The 20,492-nt window shown below is 38.3% G+C and overlaps 1 protein-coding gene across 1 annotated transcript in view; it reads right to left on the bottom strand.

The window, feature by feature from the left end:
* Scml2 (Scm polycomb group protein like 2) overlaps positions 1–338 on the bottom strand; it is a 68,222-nt gene extending 67,884 nt beyond the window's left edge. Inside the window, 1 exon segment of the mRNA XM_055615734.1 lies at positions 164–338. Coding sequence (XP_055471709.1) covers positions 164–338 — 175 coding nt within the window.
* Positions 339–20,492: the final 20,154 nt, after the last annotated feature.

The raw sequence follows: 20,492 nt of genomic DNA, 5'->3' as shown, positions 1-20,492 counted from the left end.
CTGCACTGGGTGGAGAAAGAAATTCCTCAGCAGTGAATTTTGCATCCCTGGCAGAAGCGTGTGTCAAATGGAATGCAGAAGGTCTTCAGCAGCCTGGTGTGTGGCCTTCACTGGCGCCACTGCATTCTGAATCTGGACAAAGCTATCAGCAGTGGAGGCACACTCGTGACATAGGGAGTCACCCATCTGTGTGTGTAGGCATTTGGGCAGCTGCACCTCGGACTGACAGAGAAGTGACACATGGCGTCCTGCTCCAGACAGAGCTCTAACAGGGCTGAGCTTGCTTCACTCCTGGGGCTTTTGGTGAGTTCGCTGCTGTAGGCTTCAGGCACACGCATTCTTAAGTTCTTTGTTTGGCCTTTGAAAAACTCAGAGCAGATGTGTGGCTCTCTGTAAGTGTTCTTCTCTGAGGCAGCACAACCGTGAGATGCCAGTGGCTGTAACTCGTAAAACTCATGTTCTACTTCGGATTTTTGGCCCCTGGTGTCAAGCACTGGAGGTGTGTGTTTTGTTTGGTCCCCAGGACTTTGCCAGGACTTGCAGACAAGGTGTGGGCAAAGGCACTGCACTGAAGCTTTTTAGGTAAAGGGATCTGGCCACAGGTACCCTGTGGCCCAAGGCACCGACACATACACTGGAAGAAGAAGGTGGCGGAGGTCCAACTGATGCACATGACAAGCATCATGAAGGTGCCCAGCTGGTGTAAGCCAGGACCATGGAGGGCATCATCAGGGCCCCCGCTACAAAGGTGGTCAGTGCGGCCATGGCAACTGCAGAACGCTTGCGACCCAGAGAGAAGATGACCTTGCCTTCTCGGTCGGGATCCAGAGCCATAGTGAAATACTCTTAACAGTAAACTTGCATCCCAAGCACAGGAGATTTCAATTCTTACATTGGCTTTGTCAAAGAATATTCTATGACCTCTTCACTTACCTCTATAAATTTTAGTTTCCTTATTTATTTGAAAATTCTAAGCATGTATCTCTAGTATTAAAAAATATATATTTGGAGGCGACAAAGAAGGCTCAGCAAATAAGAGCACTTACTGCTCTTGTTGGACGACAGAGGTTTGGTTCCTAGTATCCACTTTAGTTGCCTCATAGCTACCTGAAGCTACAACTCTAGGGAATCTCATACTTTCCTCTGGCTTCCATGGGCAACTGTACTCACATGCACACACCCACAAAGACATACACATCTGATTGGAATTAAAAATAAAAATCATTCTTAAAAAAAGATTTCAGTTGAATCCCCTATGAGACAACACTATAAATAAGGGCAAAAAATATGACTTTAAGAAACAAATATAAGAATGCCCAGAATGTGACAAAGAGTTTATTGAGATTAAGAGTCACTTAGGTCTGCAATAATTTGATAATTATCCTCTAGATAACGGTTCTTCCAGGAATGTTGTATCCTATTCAGTTGTTGACAAAATATGTCTAAAGAGAAATCTAAGAAAGGATTTCTTTAATAAAATATGCAAAAGGAAATAATTTAAGGAGAAAAAAACATGAGAAACAAAGTGTGATACTATTTTGATCGGGAAAACGGTATATAACTCAGCAGATAGTTCAATATTCTGATATTTGTTTAAAATTTTAAAGGTTTCATTTTAAAAGTTCAATATACAGTAACATACTTGTTATAAACAAATAACTAAAAACAACACATAGATAAGTAAATCTTACCTTCATTTACTGTCTATTCCATGGTATCTACTTCTGCTTTACTTTTTATAATGAAAAAGAATTAATGCCTTATTTTAAGCACTATAAATTTCTGAAAGGTGATAGCAAAAAATGAGTTCAAGAGTCAGACCACTTCAATAGCTTCCCCTTAAGCAAAAATAATAAGGTAGTTGTGAGCTAGAAAAAAATAGTTTAAGAGTAGCAATTGCTAATGGAACTTGGGTAAGTATAGGGCTTCCTGTTAGAGGGTATCAGAAATGAAAGGATAAACCAGAGTAGATGGCAGCCCAGCGCCACTGGTATTCAAATTGAGACCAATGCCAGTGCCTACATAGTGACACTGAAAAGTAGAAAACTCATGAATGCAATGAGAAGTTATATGAATCAATCTTCTAACAAGAATTGCTTGTAATTGCAAGTAATTACTGTGGTATAGGCCTATAAACTCAACACTCAGGAAGATGAGGCAGGAGGATCTTGATTTTTCTGTTTTTAAATTTTTATTTTTATTTTTTTAAGAAACGAAACATAAATAGGATGTAATAGAAGTAACTGATATTCACAAAACAATCACGCAAATGCACATATATAAAATATTAAAAGCTAGGATCAACATGAGTTGAAAAAAACAATAATGAAAAATAAGACTATGAAGACTTCAAAAAAAGAATATGTGTATATACATATATATTAACTTGAATTTCTTAGAAATAGGTAGCATATATTAAATTTTTATTTATTACAACAGAACTTCAAGCACCTTTTGACAGTTCTTCAATTAATTAATGTTAATTGTGAGCATTTGAGCATAATAAAACCTTTTTCTTTAAATATGTTTTACTCATTAAGACTTCCTTCTAGTTCAGATAAGCCAATTTCCAATTAATCTACATTTTTTTGAGCTTCTGTTATTTGCTAACATTAGAAACAAGACTGAGAACCCTACTGATTTATTCACTGAACATTTCTTGAGCTTTTTTTCACTATGCGGGGTATTTGAGGAAAACAAAGAAATAAAGAACCTGATGTTGGATGTTGAAAAACACATCTTACCCAGGAATGTGTTTTGCTTCCTCTGCTATTTGTACTTCTTTACCTTATATAAGGTACCTGATTCATATCACCCTATTCCTTGATTCTGCTTCTTTTTTTATTAATTACACTTTATTCATTTTGTATCCCCCCATAAGCCCCTCCCTCCTCCCCTTCCGATCCCACCCTCCCTCCCCTTTCTGCATGCATGCCCCTCCCCAAGTCCACTGATAGGGGAGGTTCTCCTCTCCTTTCTGATCTTAGTCTATCAGTTCTCATCAAAAGTGGCTGCATTGTCCTCTACTGTGGCCTGGTAAGGCTGCTCCCCCCTCAGGGGGAAGTGATCAACGAGCAGGCCAATCAGATTATGTCAGAGACAGTCCCTCTTCCCATTACTATGTAACCCACTTGGACACTGAACTGCCATGGGCTACATCAGTGCAGGGGTTCTAGGTTATCTCCATGAATAGTCCTTGGTTGGAGTATGAATCTCTGGGAAGTTCCCTGTGTTCTGTTGCTCTCCTTGTGGAGACCCTGTCCTCTCCAGCTCTTACTATTTCCCACTTCTTACATAAAATTCCATTCACTCCGCTTCTTTTTTTTAAGATTTATTTATTATGTATACAATGTGTGTTTGCATGTACAACCGCACGCCAGAAGAGGGCGCCAGATTTCATTTTAGATAGTTGTGAACCACACTGGTTGCTGGGAATCGAACTCATGACCTCTGGAAGAGCAGCCAGTGCTCTTAACCTCTGCGCTATCTCTCCACCATCTCTCTTCCTACTGCTCATGGGAAGCTGAGATGGACCTTTCCATTTAGGCTGTCAGGAGATCTGCTCCAGCAACTTGGTACGAATCCTCTGTGCACATGCAAAGCTCTCTGATCTCTGGCCACGTGGTGTTAGGACCTCACTAGTCGTGCCTTTCACTTCAGTGGCGAGCCACATCACTCAACATACCTTACAGTCCTTCCATACAGCTCTTCCACCTCTGCTGTTTTACACTACACCATTCTCACCAGACTATTCTAGGTGTTTTCTACTGCCATCTGACCTTTGCCTGCAAACCCACTGGTACCTCCATTTGCTGATCTATGTAACAGCTCAGAGTCTGTCTTTAAGCACCTCTCTGGTGTCATTTTTCTAACAGAGGCTCTTGAATTTTAAGTTATCCTGCATTACATAGTGATATTCTGTCTCAAAAATTCAAGGAAATTAATTTTAGAAACAAATTAATTTTAGGGGAGCTGCATAGTTTTAATCCACTATTAGTCTGATTTTTTTTCCTGCATGTCCTTACCATAACCCATATTCTAAAACAAAGAGATTTTATTAGAGTGTCCTAGAGAGCTCAATCCAGGCCAAATCGATGTATGCGTAAAACACACAGAATAAGCATTATACAAAATTCTGATACATAAAAGAAAACCTCAATGCAACATGCCAACTCTACATGCCTGTAGTTAACATGTGATGGTGTGTGGATTGAATGTAATTTGATAATTAAAGGAATATACTCATGAAATCATCTAGAAAGCCTTCTATACCTCTAACCCAAGAAAGTTATCTGCATTTCCAGTCTCACCTCCCCAACTCTATGTCTTTGGATAGTTCTCTCTCATCAACATCAACACTTCTTTTAATACTTGTCTTACATCATTCTTCTTTCACCCATCTATCCAGTCAGTGGCCAACACCTAACTAGGTGATTACACGCTTAATTTTCCTTCCTGCTGACACTCACTGGTTAACACTTTCTTTCAGTTCTGCCTGGTGTAACAACACAGCTATCTAACTGGTTTGGCCATCAGTGTACTTTTCTAACATAGTAGAGCATGATATGTCAGATACAGCCTGGGCTGTTTTCCTTCCAAATCACTCTCCTGTTTAACTGGCTATGCGATTAAGAAAAAAAAAAAAAAAAAAAAAAAAGAGCTTTCTATGTGGCAACACTAAGATCCTCCACAATTTCAAAACCACCAGACACATGTTAGTGACACACACTGCACACACCAACTCAAAAAGACTTTTATTTCCAATGACTCCTCATATTGTTTGACTACCTGCCTCTTAAAATATTACCAGTGCTTTGAGACCATCAATAAATAAAACTTTTTCCTGAAAGGTTTACTGTTTCCTTAATTCAGTACAAGGATCCGATTGCAGGTTTGGTTTATTCATTTACTTAACAAATATTCATATAATTCCTACGATGTACTTGTTAATATGCAGACAGAAGATACACATTCTAGTTAGCAGCAAGGAACATGCCTATATCCCAGACCTTAAAATGTTCAAACAGGAGTTTGAAGCTGGCTTTGCTACATAACAAGACCTTGTGACTGAGGAAGAAGAAGATGGAGTTGGGGGAGGGGGTAGATATACAATCTAATCCATAAAAGCTGGGAATATGAGGCTAGAGATATGGCTCGGTGGTTAAGAGCTCTTACAGTGGACTGGAGTTTACTTCCGTGCAAACATGTTAGGGAACTCAAAGCTGCCTGTAACTACAGCTCCAGGGGGTCTGATGACATCTTCTGAACTCCAAGAACATAGGCACAAAACATGGCAATGGACAGACACACACACAAACTATATTTTTTAAAGATAAGAATTCCACAAAAAGAAAATAACATTTTTTTATTTTTTATTAATTATACTTTATTCACTTTGTATCCCCCCATAAGCCCCTCCCTCTTCCCCTTCCAGTCCCACCCTCCCTGCCCCTTCTTCACACATGCCCCTCCCCAAGTCTACTGATAGCGGAGGTCCTCCTCTCCTTCCTTCTGATCTTAGTCTATCAGATCACATCAGGGGTGGCTGCATTGTCATCTTCTGTGGCCTGGTAAGGCTGCTCCTCTGTCAGAGCAAGGTGATCAAAGAGCAGGCCAATCAGGTTATGACAGAGACAGTCACTCTTCCCATTACTATGGAACCCACTTGGACACTGAACTGCCATGGGCTACGTCTATGCAGGGGTTCATTATTAAACAAAAAATTATAGGCATTAAAGGGGATTAGAGTGATATTCTATTCTGAGATAGAAAGAACAATTAGCTTAAAATATAAAAGGCTTCTTGAATTTATTATATGAAGAATATAATTTCATTTTTGGGCTTAGAGCACCCTTATAAACATGATAAATGTTCCTAAAACCCACAGACCCCCCAACCCTTTCTTTTTCAGAGACAGGGTTTTTCTGTATAGTCCTGGCTGCCCTGGATTCACTTTGTAGAACAGGCTGGCCTCGAACTCACAGAGATCCACCTGCCTGCTCCAACCCACCACACAGAACATAGTAACATAGTAACATAGTACAAGAGGGTCGAGGATTTCTTGTATGCTTACGGAAAGAGGAGTTTTAACAGGAAGCAAGGCGGCTTTATGGGCAACAGAACACAAGTTTTCAGAGGAAAAAAGACGCTAAAACTTTACATACAAAAAAAAAAAAAGATTTTAGTGAGGCTTGAATGTTTGGAACTCAACCGCAGATCTAAGCGAATGCTGGCTGTAAAATGGACACGAAGATGAAAAAAAGGGTCAAGTGATTCAATTCTGTTCCATCTTTTGTTACAATGACATGAGGTTATACTTGTGTGGGCGAGCATGCAGTGTTGGGGGGTTGTAAGCGAGTCCTTCACATAGTTGATAGTTTCAATGAGCAGAGAAAGAACAAAGTAGAACTTCAGATTAAAGACATTAAAGAAGTTCCTGCTTATGAAATCCATTGTTGCCCAGGTGTCGTCTTGGTCCTCAGTTCTGTCTGCATTCGCTCAGAGCTCAGAGCTTTAGAAGCTACCCATACATACATCTCATACAGCATTCTCATCTCTGACCTCATCTCTAAAAGTTAGACTAATCAAGACTGAATGATACCAGCTAGAACAACAAGCTACATGACTCTAGGAGATAATTAAGAAGGATGCAAGGCTATGACGATGGCCCATGTTAAATTATGGCTAACATTCCTTAAACTATACCATGGAGCCGTGAAAATGAGATATAGTCGTGTAGATATAGCACCCAATCTAGTGTCTTGAAAAATTTAGTGTCAGAACTTAAAGACAGAAACAAAGTGAGATGGACTATATAGGTTTCTAATTATCAGACATTTCACTTGGAGACAGCATCTTAGCATAACTCCTGAGAGGCTTCACCCAGAAGCTGATGGAAACAGATGCAGAGACCTACAGCCAAACATTAGACAGAGCTTGGGGAGTCATATGGGAAGAGTTGGGGGAATGACTGAGAGAGCTGGAGGGGTCAAGGACTCCACAAGGAGACCTACAGAGTAAACTAACCTGAACCTGTTGTCCCTCACAGAAACTGAAACACCAAACAAAGAGTGTGTATGGAATGGTCCTAGAATCCCTGCACATATGTAGCAGATGAGCAGCTTGGTCTTCACGTGGGTCCCCCAATAACTGGAGCAACAGCCTTCTCTGGCTCTGATGCCTCCATCTGGCTCCTGTTCCCCTAACCAGGCTGCTTTGTCTGGCCTCAGTGGGAGAGGATGGGCCTAGTCCTGCACGGACTTAATGTGTCAGAGTTGGTTAGTACCCATAGGGGATCTCCCCCTTCTCTGAGGAGAAGAAGAGAGGAGAATGGGGGGATAGGGGATGGGAGTAATGGGAGGAGAGGAGCAGGGGCTTCAATCAAGATGTAAACTGAATAAATAAATAAATAATTTAAAGGAGAAAAATTAAGTCTTCAAAAGGAAAAAAAAATTTTCTAAAGATTTTTTAAAGTAATGTTTTAGTAAGATCTAGCCCAACAAATTAAAAATTAGTCTTTTTGTATGTCAAAACAAATCCAACAGCACTTAAAAGGTGCAGACAGGAGGATGAGGAGTTCAAGGCCATCCTGACTACATGAGACGCTGGATAAAAAGAAAAATATAGAAAAGAAAAACACAAAAGAAATTTAAAAATCCAAGAAGCATATTTTTAAAATGATAAAAAAAATGTAACCTACAAGTTAAAGAAACACTTATCATTTTAAAATTATTTATGTAGAATTTCTATATATAGTGAAGTAGCATTTCATATCAGATAATAGATATATAAAGGTCAAGTTAAGGTTTGGGGATTCAGCTCAGTGGTAGAGTGCTTGCCCAGCAAGCTTAAGGCCCTTGGTTCGCTCCTCAGCTCTGGAATAAATAAATAAATAAATAAATAGATAGATAGATAGATAGATAGATAGATAGATAGATAAATAGATAAACTAACTAACTAAAACAGAACAGCTGCCTTAACAGTTAAATTCAAAACAGAAAGTCATAAAAGTCAAGGGTTGTCAAAATTCCAGTTGACAATTGTAAATTGTTTTAAAACACAGCCACAAGCTAATTGCTCAAAGACTTGCTGCCCACCGACATTTGTGAAGGGGTAGAGTTAATGGCAGGACATGTCACTTTACTATAGGCAGCTCATGATGCTGTACATTCACAAAAGAAGTAGAACAAGTTATAGCCTGCTTTTATTATCAGATTATAAGCCTATAACCTAGGCTTATCTATGGTTTCTAATACCAGTCCTACAAGAAATAATGGAAAAGATGACAATAGTGCTTACTAAACAACAGACTGTAGAAAAGCATACAATAAACTACAATTTAAAGTGACAAGAAAACTAAACATCCCTGACAATACTTCAAACATGTGGGAGATACCTGCAAACTACACATTTAAATATCTATAACTCTTGAAATCTCAACATGAAAAAAAAATCTGACTATTAAGTCATCAAATCTAAGTAATATACAAATGTACTAAGCACTACTGGCTACTTTATCTCAAAAATTACCACAAAGACTGTTTTATCTGAGATGACTTATGAAACTCTACTAAGTTCATTTTAAAAATGAGTATGAACATTACTTCCAAGTAATTTTGAAGTATAATGAAAAACACTCCAAATAATACCTTTTAAATTTTTTTCAAAGAAAAAAACCCAACTGCTTCACAGCAAGAAGCATATTTCTATGTTCAAACACAAGAGAACTTAAATACTTTTGGATTAGTGCTTGAATTTAAATATATATGTATGTATATGTGTGTGTGTATATATATGTGTGTGTGTGTGTGTGTGTGTGTGTGTGTGTATACCAAAATAAAAGCTAGCCAAAACTGATGAAAGGCAGGAAAAGTGACCAAATATTGAAATCAAAGACTTTGACAATATTCACGCTTAAATAATTACCCAAAGCTACAAAGTACATATCAAACAGAGTTGTTTATAGCTGAAATTCTGTACTAGTTAATCCTGTTGAGAAAACTGTGATGTGTATTCTGAAGACAAAAATCAAGACACACAAGCTTTTTCCTAAGGGGGGTAAAAAGTATCTTCAAGCATAACATAGCATTGCAGAGTATCTGTGCCTTTGGAAGTTTATAATGGCACATTACTACAAAAGATGAGCCCCCTTTCTGCACTTAGAACAATCTAGTCCTATAAACTTAGAAAGGGGCAGAATCACAGCCTTAAAGAGAAGTCACAAGTTGGGGGAGCTGAATGTTCTCTATCTTCAAATGTTTCCCAGTTCTTTACTCACACAAAAGTTCAACAAGTTTACCTTTAAAATCTTCATCTGGTCTAGAAATCATCATCATATTCAGCTGCCATGTGGACTGGAAATTCTCTTAACTTTGCGCATAAGTGAAAAGTTATCATTTCTTGTAAAAACAAAAACAAACTTCCTACCACATGTCCAAAAACAATGGTAGGAGAAATCTTTTAGGGATATTATGTTTTATAGAAATCATAACATAAACATCATTATGATTATTTCTATGGCTACCAAGGTTTACTTATACTAAATAACAAAGGCAAAAGAAAAAAAAATGCCTTACTCATGAAAATCAAACGATATATGCCATTTCAAATCTTAGACAATTTCTCAAATTTGTTCAAGTTACCCTGCTTAAAAACTATTCATTTCTGTTAGATTTTTTTCAAATGAGATAGATTTCTATGCCTCAAGTAACCATAAATAAATCTACCAAATATAGAAAACATATTTAACACTATTTTACGCCTACATATATAAACATTAAATAAATAAATTATACCACTTTGGCTATAAGATAAATGAAATTGGCATTCTTCTAGTTCTCTCAGGATAAAAGGTTAAAAAGATTATCAAGACTTTCCATGAAAGGTAAACTTTTCAAATCACCAACATCAATTCTCAAATTTCCAGGTTTTCTGTTTGTGTGATCACTTCAAATCTGAAGATCTCATGCACTAACTCTATGACATTTATAATGATTTAAGCTTTTTAAGAGACAGTTACTCAAAGAACAGAACTCTTGCACCTACCAACTTCCCTTAACCCAAAGATAGGGGCAATAAAAAGCCCAAAAAAAAACGCACCCCAAGAATGCAAACTAAAAAATTGTATTTAAAACTAACTTATAATGGAACAAGGGGATAAGTCATTTTCATTCAAAAGACCTAGTATTTACTCAGCCTTTTTCAATAGGTTTTACTATCATCAATTATTTCTTAGTGAGACAGACCTGAATTACCCAGACCATTTCACTGATGCGGAAACAGACACCAACAAAAGAGAGCAGAGGCAGGAAAAGGGGTGATTGGAAGCATATGGGAGGAACAGGCAGGCAGCTAAAAACGAACAAACTCAATAGAAAAGGAGAGTCACATCTAGTCTGAGATTTAAGAGATAGTTTGAAAAAGTACTTTTAGTCACAACCTAAGTTAATTGGTTAGAAATGTGCAGTTGCTTAGCATTTAAAAATACTCAATTTCCAATATTCATACTGATTTCTACTAACACTAGCAAAATACCCCTGATGTTCAACAGGCCTAATCAGAAAAAAAAAATCTCTCGTAAAAATATATAACTTCATGTGATCATAACAAAATGCACAAAGATCACAGAAGTCAGAAATAATTGTTGGTTGCAACCAGAATTTAAACAACAGCGGCAAAATACTTGAGTTTGTCCATTAGTCAAATACTTGTTCTTTATCAATTAGGATTTTCTTAGCAAATTTGAAATATGCAGAGATAAGGGACTGGTGGGTTGGTTATCTTAAATACCAGAAACAAGAATGCATAATGGGCTTTGAATATACCTTGAACTGGTGCTTGATGAAGGCCTGTAAACCGAGCCACAAATGCAAAGCACTGACCAAATGTCTCATGACAAACAAGAATAGATGCTTAACAGCAACTCTTTGTACATATAAGACATTAGCAGTTATAAAATATCCCCATATAGGTAGTGCAAGAACACGTATAGGATTTTCCCCTCCAAATTACAACTGTAAAGCAAAACAGGTTCTCTAGGGTAAATAGGCACATAAGGAAAGTATGGTTGGGGGGCACACATGGTGTTCAAACATTTCTATGCTGTTTTAAATGGTTTAAGTTTTTATAAATGTAAGACGATTTTAAAGGTAAAGCTATAGAGTAAGATAATGTTTTAAAAACTTACTGTCTTCTCAAAATCTTCATTAGACTCACTTCCAAAAGCTTATTTTCACATTACTCCCATTAAAAAACAGAACACCACGAATGGCTTTAGAAACTCCCATCGTTATCAGTAGTTTATTAAAGGTGCTTAAAAAAAAAAAAAGGAACAGCAGGATCAAATCGTCATCACTTAAGAACATTTTCAGGCGATTATAAAGAATCAAGTATATGCCAGTGAATTACTACTATAAAACAACTGCTCGAACCCAAGTGCGTCTTTCGATAGTCTTCCTTTAAACTGAAAAGAATAATGTCCCTGAGAAATTGAAATTGCAAGAGCTGAGTGTCTCCGAGGCAACAAGCATCTTCAGTACTTTTGAAAATCATGTACCATAAGATAATCGCCTTGCCTTCGGATATCCCTTAGTAAGCCATCTCTTTACTTCCAGAAGGCATTCTAAAGTTACACTAGATGCAAGTCATTCTTCAAAAATAGAAACAGATTTCAAATTGTAATCATACTTTTTGATATATGACAAATAATTAACAACCTTCTTTAAAGCATCAAGCCTCAGAGGGCAACCTGCAAGTATATATGAGCTGCCCACATACAAGACAAGACAGGAGGGAATTGGGGAGAAGGGTGATTACTGTTCAGCCTTTGAAACTACATATATACCTCAAGGCAACCCAACCCTCCGGGGAAAGAAAAAAAAATCAATCAAATTCAAACATCTTTTTCTGACTCTTGGAATACAAGTACTATTCAGGTTTAAAAAAAAATCAAAAAAGGAGATGGACCTTTACAAGGCTGTTTCTAGGGAAAGGAAGCAGTGGTCACTAGACTTAAGCCTCGCTTGCCTGCTTACCACCACTGCCTTGAGTATACACATATCCTCACCTAATCCTCTCAGAGGGAATCGGTCCTTGCCTTCCTGTCCAGCTTCATCCAGGAATCATCCACTCTCTCGGGCTAACCCTGTGACAAGCCCCAAGGCACATACCTGGCACCAGACCTGCATAGGCTCCCGGCCACAAATGCATCATTCTAAGCTGGCATTTCCTCCTAACATCCAAGTTACCTCCCAAGTCCTGGTCTGAGCCCAAACCTTTCGAAGTCATCCCTGCCCCTCAGCCCTACCAACCACCCTCAAAGACCCCAGGCTCCAGCCTGGCCTCACCTACCCCGGGGAGGATTGCAGAGGGCGAGGGCTCTGTCGGTGCTCCTAGAGAGGGATCCCTGGAGGGAGCAGGTCCAGGGGCCTGAATGCCTCCCACAAGACAGGCCAGTGAAGGGGCTCCAAGAAAGGGCAACAGTGCACGCTAGCAGCAGAGATGGCCCACAGAGAACACTAAGTGAGATACAGCAGCCTAGCCGTGACATCTGGGGTAAAGCGTCCAGGGTTGTGAGAACAGAGGCAGGATGCTGGCGCCCAGTAAAGGGGCGTTCCCAGCGCAGGATGTGCCCCTTTGGCTCCCCGCCACCAGCCCTGCAGACAGTCATCAGAACTCTGACACCAGAACTCCGTTTGCACTCCCCATGGGAGAAAGTGGCCACCACACAGCTCCGGTCTCCTCCCGCCTGAGCAACAAAACTCTGTCTTGCTATTTCTTGGAGCAGGCACCAGACTTTACACTGCCTCGGCCATTTTTTTGAGGTGCCGCGCACAGAGCTGCGCATGCCCCACAACCAGTGTCGCCACCCCGCCCTCCCACAGCCGGCTGTGTGCCCGGGGGTTGCTGTGAATACACTGTTGCTGCGGGTGGAGCTTGAGCCCTAGACCCAGCAACCTCCTTGCACAAGTTGGAGCGGTGGCCACCATGAAGACTTGGCGATCCTGAAAAAGCCTTTGGTTTCTTGCTCCTAGGAGCAGTCCACGCATGTAAGACCCCCAGGGTCTAGCGTCAAGTTCCAACCTTTTAGACTCCTACTTTGGCCACTGACCCAAAAACGAACGCTTCCTCCAAGAAACCAAGTCCAAGGAGCAGCGAAAACTCAGCTCCTACTACGGAACTTGAACAAAACCAATCCTTCCGTGGTTCCAGCAACTTTCAGCTTTATTCTTCTTCACCGTGGGTTTTTGGCACCAATGTCCTCATAGTCCCACTTTCTGGATTTTGTTGCTCTTCATTTATGCTTATCCTAAAAGAAACTAGTGTAATTTGGGGTTCTTCCTCTGCACATGCTTCCTCACCTGAGAGGAACCTGCAGCATGAATGGAGATCGCTCTGAAGAGAGGAAGGAAAAAAAATGCCTTAAAACAACCCATCGAGCTGCACAAAATACAACAAACAAAAGGCCACAGAAAACACTCACCTCAAGTTCAGAGTTTATGATAAGCCAATTTCAAAGTTTTGTTTGAAAAATAAACAATGTGCCATGTTAGCCAAAAGATCTTGTTGTCTCTCTACAACTCTTTGCAAACTGAGTATGGGTTTAGCCTCTTGTAGTTTTCCTGCCTGAGGACTGCCTAGCAGCAGCCCAGGAAGTCAGGAGGGGCTGGAGATGAGAAGTGTGCCTGGAATGCCCTGGCTGGCATACGAGAATCGTACAGGGATCACACACCCCGCGAACAGATGATGGCTAGTTCAACTTGACTTCCAGAGAACAAAGACTGTAGGGGAGTGTTTTAGGGGCCTCCAAGATTAGGTGCACATAATTGACAGAAACTAGACACTTCAAGGATGCTTGATTTGCATAATACAGCACACTCCAATAGTAAGAGTAGAATGTCAGTGCTTGGTTAGCAAATACATAAGCGCAGGGAGACAAGAGCTAGCAGGAAGCTGCTTAAGTGTGGCCAGAGGAATCTGTTATCTAAAGGCATTGTCTAGATGAAGTCAGGCAGAGAGAGCAGGGGACCAACCCTGCAGAGGGGAGGGAATTCTGCCTTTAGCACTGAGCTCATTAATGGCTCTCTGGTCCAGGTAAGAACTGCAACCTCCACCAGCCAGGTACCTCCAATATTACCTTAATGTATAATGGACTTTCAAAATTACAATTCTGAAGTTAGTGCCTAAAACTAAAAGCATATATCCACAGTAACAAAGAGTATATCACTTTTCTACAACATGGAATAAAATGATTGCCATATGCAACTTTCACAGTAAGAAATGCCAGCTCCTCAAAGACGTTAGCACTGTATGCACTAGGCATTGCTAAAAGATACTTTTAGGGGAAAGAGGAAAAGAATTTTTGTCTCCCTAAGAAGCCAGTAGTGCCTAAGACAATAAACTAGAATGTACTCTGGTACATCTACTTGTCCAGATCTGCAGGAGTTCAACGGGGTCCTAAAGGGGGGGGGGTGAAAAGAATGGGGGACAAAGAGACATGAAGAAGGAAGCCAAGTTTATTTGTCTCATCAAGGACTCGTTTATTTGAAAATTTTACACAACTATATAGGGAGAAGGCAGGAAAGGGCGAAGGCTAATTTACTGCCGCAGAAGATAGCAAAAGTGTTTTATGGTTTGATATACCGCACCTGCAAGATACCTCAAGAATGTTTCCTTAAGATATCTCAAGGATGCTCCAAGACTAACGAACAGATGTTCTCACATAAATCTATCACCCATGACCTAGGGTACTAGTGAAGCTGTTGGTAACTTTTCCACTAATTGGCACTGGCTCCACTAAATGGCTTTGGCTCACTAATTGGCTTTGGCTTCAGTAAATAGCTTTGGCTCCCAGCATCTACTCTTTTGAAACTGAACAGGCTTGCCACCAGAAGATCTCCAAAAGAATGTGGTATTTAAATTCTTTAGCTTTTCCTAGTAAATGGCAAATACTTTCCATGAAGATGATCATACAAAATTCTTATGGTGTAACATAGCTGATGACTTGGGGGCCATAGAGTGGCTAACTCCAAGCCTCTCTAGATATGTTAAAATCAGATATTCTTTTATTATATTTTATTTTATTTTTATTATTAGTTACATTTTATTAACTCTGTATCCCAGCTGTATCCTGCTCCCTCATTCCCTCCCAACCCCACCCTCCCTCCCTCATCTCCTCCCTGCCCCTTTCCAAGTCCACTGATAAAGGAGGACCTCCTCCCCTTTCATCTGATCCTGTTTTATCAGAAAATCAGATATTGATTTCTATAACATATCTAGTCCAAAAAAGATTGAAACATAATGAACTTACTACTGTTGATTTGCTTCAAAATTTGAAAATCATTTGATAACTACAAATAAACACATTGAAATACTCTTTGTTCTCTTGAGCAATATAGCTAGCTGCTTATTAGGTCTTTTGATAGCTTATTAGAGCTCTTCTACAAATACCACTTTCCTATAGTTTTGATTTAATTTTTTTAATAAAAATATTTCTTGTATCACAATTAACAAATAACAGGATTTTACATTTCCATATTTGCAGAAACTTTACTAAAAAGTAGAATCAGGTCTTTACTAATATGTAAAATTTCTCCTTCAGAGGAACTGGATTTAAAGTAAGAGACCATTTCAAGTTCCAGTTTTTTTAACCTCCATAGTATAAAGCAGTAGTTATATAAGTATTCAGATATTGAGACACTTAAATCTAAGACTTATTACATATAGTATATGTACAAAAAGGGAATTGCAATAATTAAAAGAAACATAAATTATTAATGTTGTATGTTGCAGAAAATTATTTTTCACTGTTTGAATTACTGAATGAGAACTGTGTGTGTGTGTATGTGTGTGTGTCTGTGTGTGTGTGTATGTAGTTTGCATTCTTTTGGAATTACAGCAATTTTATAAAGTTTTTTCTTAAAAAAAAAAAAGAATGAAAAGAAAAGAGGCTTACTGGCACTACAGACACACTGAAGCAGGTAACTAGTTCAAAGCCAACTTGGGCTACATATTAAGACTCCCATTTCAAAAACTAACAAATATTAAACAAAAGCCACATTAAAGTACTGATTGTTCTCAAATCCTTTTAAAATGAAAGAAAATCTATATTAATGTAAAATTATAGGTGGAAAAATCACTGGGTCAGTGATAGGTAAATATTAAAGAAATATCTGATCACAACCATTGCTGCATAAAGAATGTTTACATTATCTAAAAGGGAAGGACGAGTGAATTTTCTAAGCAAAAGAAAGATCAACAGAAAAAAATGAACAGTTTTATTCTAAGCAAATGCTTTACAAATTATACTAGATGAACTTAAATACTTAATAAATGACCATTGTCTTTCTAATTCTGAAAATTTGAAATTCAGCTCTACACCAGATTAAAGATTTGGCTTGCTATCACTTCTTTTAATACACAGATAATTATTAATTTGTACATACTGATAAATTTCCCATCTACTGATATCTCACTACAATCCCTGTTTTTAAAGCATAATTACTGAATTCCGTACTCGGGAAGCATAATTTGCACCATGTACATTAGAATATCTTCTCACTAACTATACCCATCTCACCAAAGGATTTATAGTCATATCATGTTAAATGCAGTATTGATAATGACGGCTACTGTGGAGAGCTGCTTGTTTTCACCCTGGCCTTCACCTGGAGACACGGATAGGCAGGATGTTTTGCTGAGTTTATTCATTTCCTGTTGTTTGTGTGAGGATCACACAGACAAGTGGTAGAGTTAAACAAGTTTGACTTCTCCATGAACCCCTTCATTGTATCGAGGTACGTTGCTCTGACTATAAAAAGGAATGTTGCAATAAACTGATATGACGATTTCTACTGACAGCCCCCTCGAACTGATCCCATGTGTAGTGTGTTTTTTTTTTAATATTATTTTATTTCAATCCACACTCCCCACTCACGAACTGTTCGACTCTGCCGGCAAGCTACCTTTAATTAGCACCTGTGTTCAAAATATACTTAGAGGGAAACCTCTAGGGTCAACAGTGATTGCTCAGCAGATAAAGGCACTCGCTACCAAACCTGATGACCTATGTTCTGTCCGCAAGACCCGTATGTTGGAAAAAGAGAAGCGATTCTTGCAAGCTCTCTTCTGACCTGCACATGAGTGCTATGGTGGCCCACCATGAACACCTTACACACCACAAACATAAAAATGACTACATTTTTAAAAAGTTAAACCTCCAGTATTATAAAAGTTATGTTAGATATTCTTATTCCTGCATTAAAGATGAGGGAAACAAATTTCACACATTGAGTTAAGTGTCAGAGTTAGCTTCTATACATACTTTCAAACATTTCCTAACTAATCTTCCCACTTTGTTATCAGCAGTAGATTTCATCATATTCTATACATATGTACTTTCAATAATAAATATTTTGGATACTTAGACCCTACTTTTCCTCCTTTGTTAAAATAGAATCTCTTTTAAATAATGTTAGCAGAGATCAGAGCATCACCCTTTCCTGTTATATGGTAGCATATTATATGTAGCAGGTATCTAATAATTTACTGACTTAGAGGATGAATGCCTTTCATTATGTTGAATAAATTTTGCCTAGAACACATTTTAACTTAAGACACTCTGAGCCTGCCACTTCCAGACCCTTGAGTCACAGCTGCTGTCATATAAAATCTCTCTAGTTCCATAAAGAGTGAGTGGTGGTGAATGCAGAGACTCGTGATTGCCCAAGCTGCTGAGTACAGTAAGTCATGACTGAGGGCTCAGCCCTAAAATAAGACATGTATACAACCCTATTAAATGTTTTTGAAAAAAATGAAGAAGACAGGAAATATGTAAAATTTAGAAAATAGGGTGAAGACTAAAAACTTCATTCTCTAGGCATAATGCAACCATTGAAATCAAGCCCACGGCAACTGTAGTGACCTATATTGGATCCCCCACAGAAAGACTGAACCTATCAACAGTCAGTGATGGAAGAGGCTCACCGGCCTCTATCCTTTACTGCTGAACTACTGACTATGATATATTCTGAAATAAGGGGAGCCGTTGCCCTGAATTGTGTACCAGCTATTAGGTCTTCCAGGCTCGAAGAGTTATTTCTGAACCTGTGGTCATATTATGTTTCTGTTTAAACTTAGCGGATCACAAAACAAAATGAATAGATATGACGATGAGCCGAAAAATATTTGTGGGGAAGCGGGATAGAGAGGGGTATTGGGGAGATGGGAGAGCCAGAGGTGAGAGCAGTCAGTATGCATTACACACATATGTAAACGTGTCAGAGAACAAATTTCATTGCTTGATTTACAGAGAAGACTATCTGAACTGCATGGGTAAGAACTAAGGTTGGAATACTCCATGTTTTAGTGATTTCTCAAGCACACATCACATTTCCCCTTATCCATATTATCTGATAGTTCTCTTAACTTTATTGGCATATCACCCTACCAGGTCATTGTCCTAAGCCAAGTCCAATGTAAAATCCTCTATTTCAGTTGGATTGGGTTAGTTAGTTTTCACTCTTTCTTCAGTGTTTCACATTAGGGAAGCAGAATGTAAAGATAGTCTTTCCTAAGTTTCCTAAGTTTAACACAGACTTAATGCACACTTATAGTTTGTATAGAATACTATTTGCAAACATAATGAATTACGAATTAGGAAAACTACTTTGGGAGGAAAGGGGTACTCTTGGGATGTAAAGTAAATAAACTAAAATATAAAATTAAAAATAAATTAAAAAATTATTTTCCTGCATCATGTATTTTTTACTAAAACACAAAAGCCTACATCAGGAAGAAATTAGATATCCAAGGTATAACCAGTAAACACCAATTGCCTATTTCCCCTTTAGTAATAAAAAAAACCACATGTTAGATAATAAATAACTAGTAAGTTAGCTTAAAAAGTTAACTGAATTTAGAAATGCTTTTAGACTGTTGAAGAACCTTAAATATAATTTTAGAATTGGAAGCACACACCAAAAACATAAATTGGCTTTAGCATTACTGTCGGTTCTTAACAACCCTCTTCATAACATCGAAATAATAATTTCTCTAGAAAAGTAAAACAAAGTGAGGCCAGAGAAGTTAGCCTAAGAGGTGAAAGAAACTGAAAGGGTAAGAATAGCACCAGGAACCTGTACCTCCTGACTGCACCAGGAGCCATGATTTATTATATGAAATCCAGATCCCATCAATTAGCTATTTCTTTACAACCAATTCTAAGTGTTTACTTAAAAATAATAAAAACAGTAGTAAGGAAATCGATTACATTTAAGTCACAGGTAAGAAAATATTCAAACTGATTAGAAAACCACATAGATTTTGTTTAACTGATGCTCATACTTTTAAAAAATAGTCTTTTACTAACAACATATCTGACATCTGTGCTAGCTAGCAAAGTCAAGTATTTTAGAGGTTGTGTAAACTGGCATGAATTCCATGAACCACATTGTACTGCACTTAGCCCTCAATAGATGTACTCGTTCTTTATTCAGACAGGTTATGTATTGAATGTAGCTTTGCTAAAAACAGAGACAGCAAGATGACAGAGACAGTTTGAAAAATCGGGAAGTTTAGTGTCAGAGGAAAAACAAAGGCATTTTAAGATTTGTTAAAGGGAACTAGAACCTCTTATCTCATGCTTCATGTATCAGTCTGCAATCAACCTGTTTCAATGGAATATTGGATGGAAAGGAAAAGCATCTGGCCAGCTGGCAAGTGGTCCTTAGGACATGAAAACAAAAACAAACTCAAAATATCACTTTTGATTTTACATTTTTTTGTGCAATTTATTCTCCATTTGAGCTGCCATCCTTCCCCCACTTTATTCTGGGTCCTAGAAATTATAGTGACAGTGGTTCTATAATGACAGCTTCTAATAGGGGTTCACTAGTTTGGTTGTAGGTTGGAGACAGGTACCATGGCCAATTTCTAGTGGTTACTAGTGTCCACGTGCCTTCAATTTCCTGTGTTTCTTCCTTTGAAACTATGCATATCTCTGTAAATAATCCATTAAGTTCTCTTCAAAATCACATATGACTGTACCTACTGTTCCTGATAGGACCATTATTTCAACCGCTTAAAATCTATTTCAAGTCAATCAACTGTAAAATGGTGGCCTAAAATATTTCTGTGAGTCCTCTGAGAACTTACAACAGACTAGAGGCACTCTAGCCACACAATACCTAAGGGTTTTCTAACCTGCCATATGTTAAAAAGCTACAAATAAATAGTTTTAACCTGAGGAGAGAATGTTTAGATAATGTGTAAAATTATCTACATTCTAATAATATTCCTACATCTATAATTATTTCCCCACATGGCTATTACCTCTCCCCTTGGCTGTTCCTGTTGCTTACTATTTCTTAAGAGAATAAAGGAGTGAAAGTTGAAAGGTGAGGAACAGATAGTTTGCCAAATATACAAAAAAGCTGATAGGAAACAGAGGAAAGAAAGAAAGAAAGAAAGAAAGAAAGAAAGAAAGAAAGAAAGAA

Source organism: Psammomys obesus, unplaced genomic scaffold, assembly GCF_907164565.1.
Source record: "Psammomys obesus unplaced genomic scaffold, mPsaObe1.curated_primary_1811, whole genome shotgun sequence".
Taxonomy (NCBI): domain Eukaryota; kingdom Metazoa; phylum Chordata; class Mammalia; order Rodentia; family Muridae; genus Psammomys; species Psammomys obesus.
This window is presented reverse-complemented; position numbering and strand designations above follow the sequence as displayed.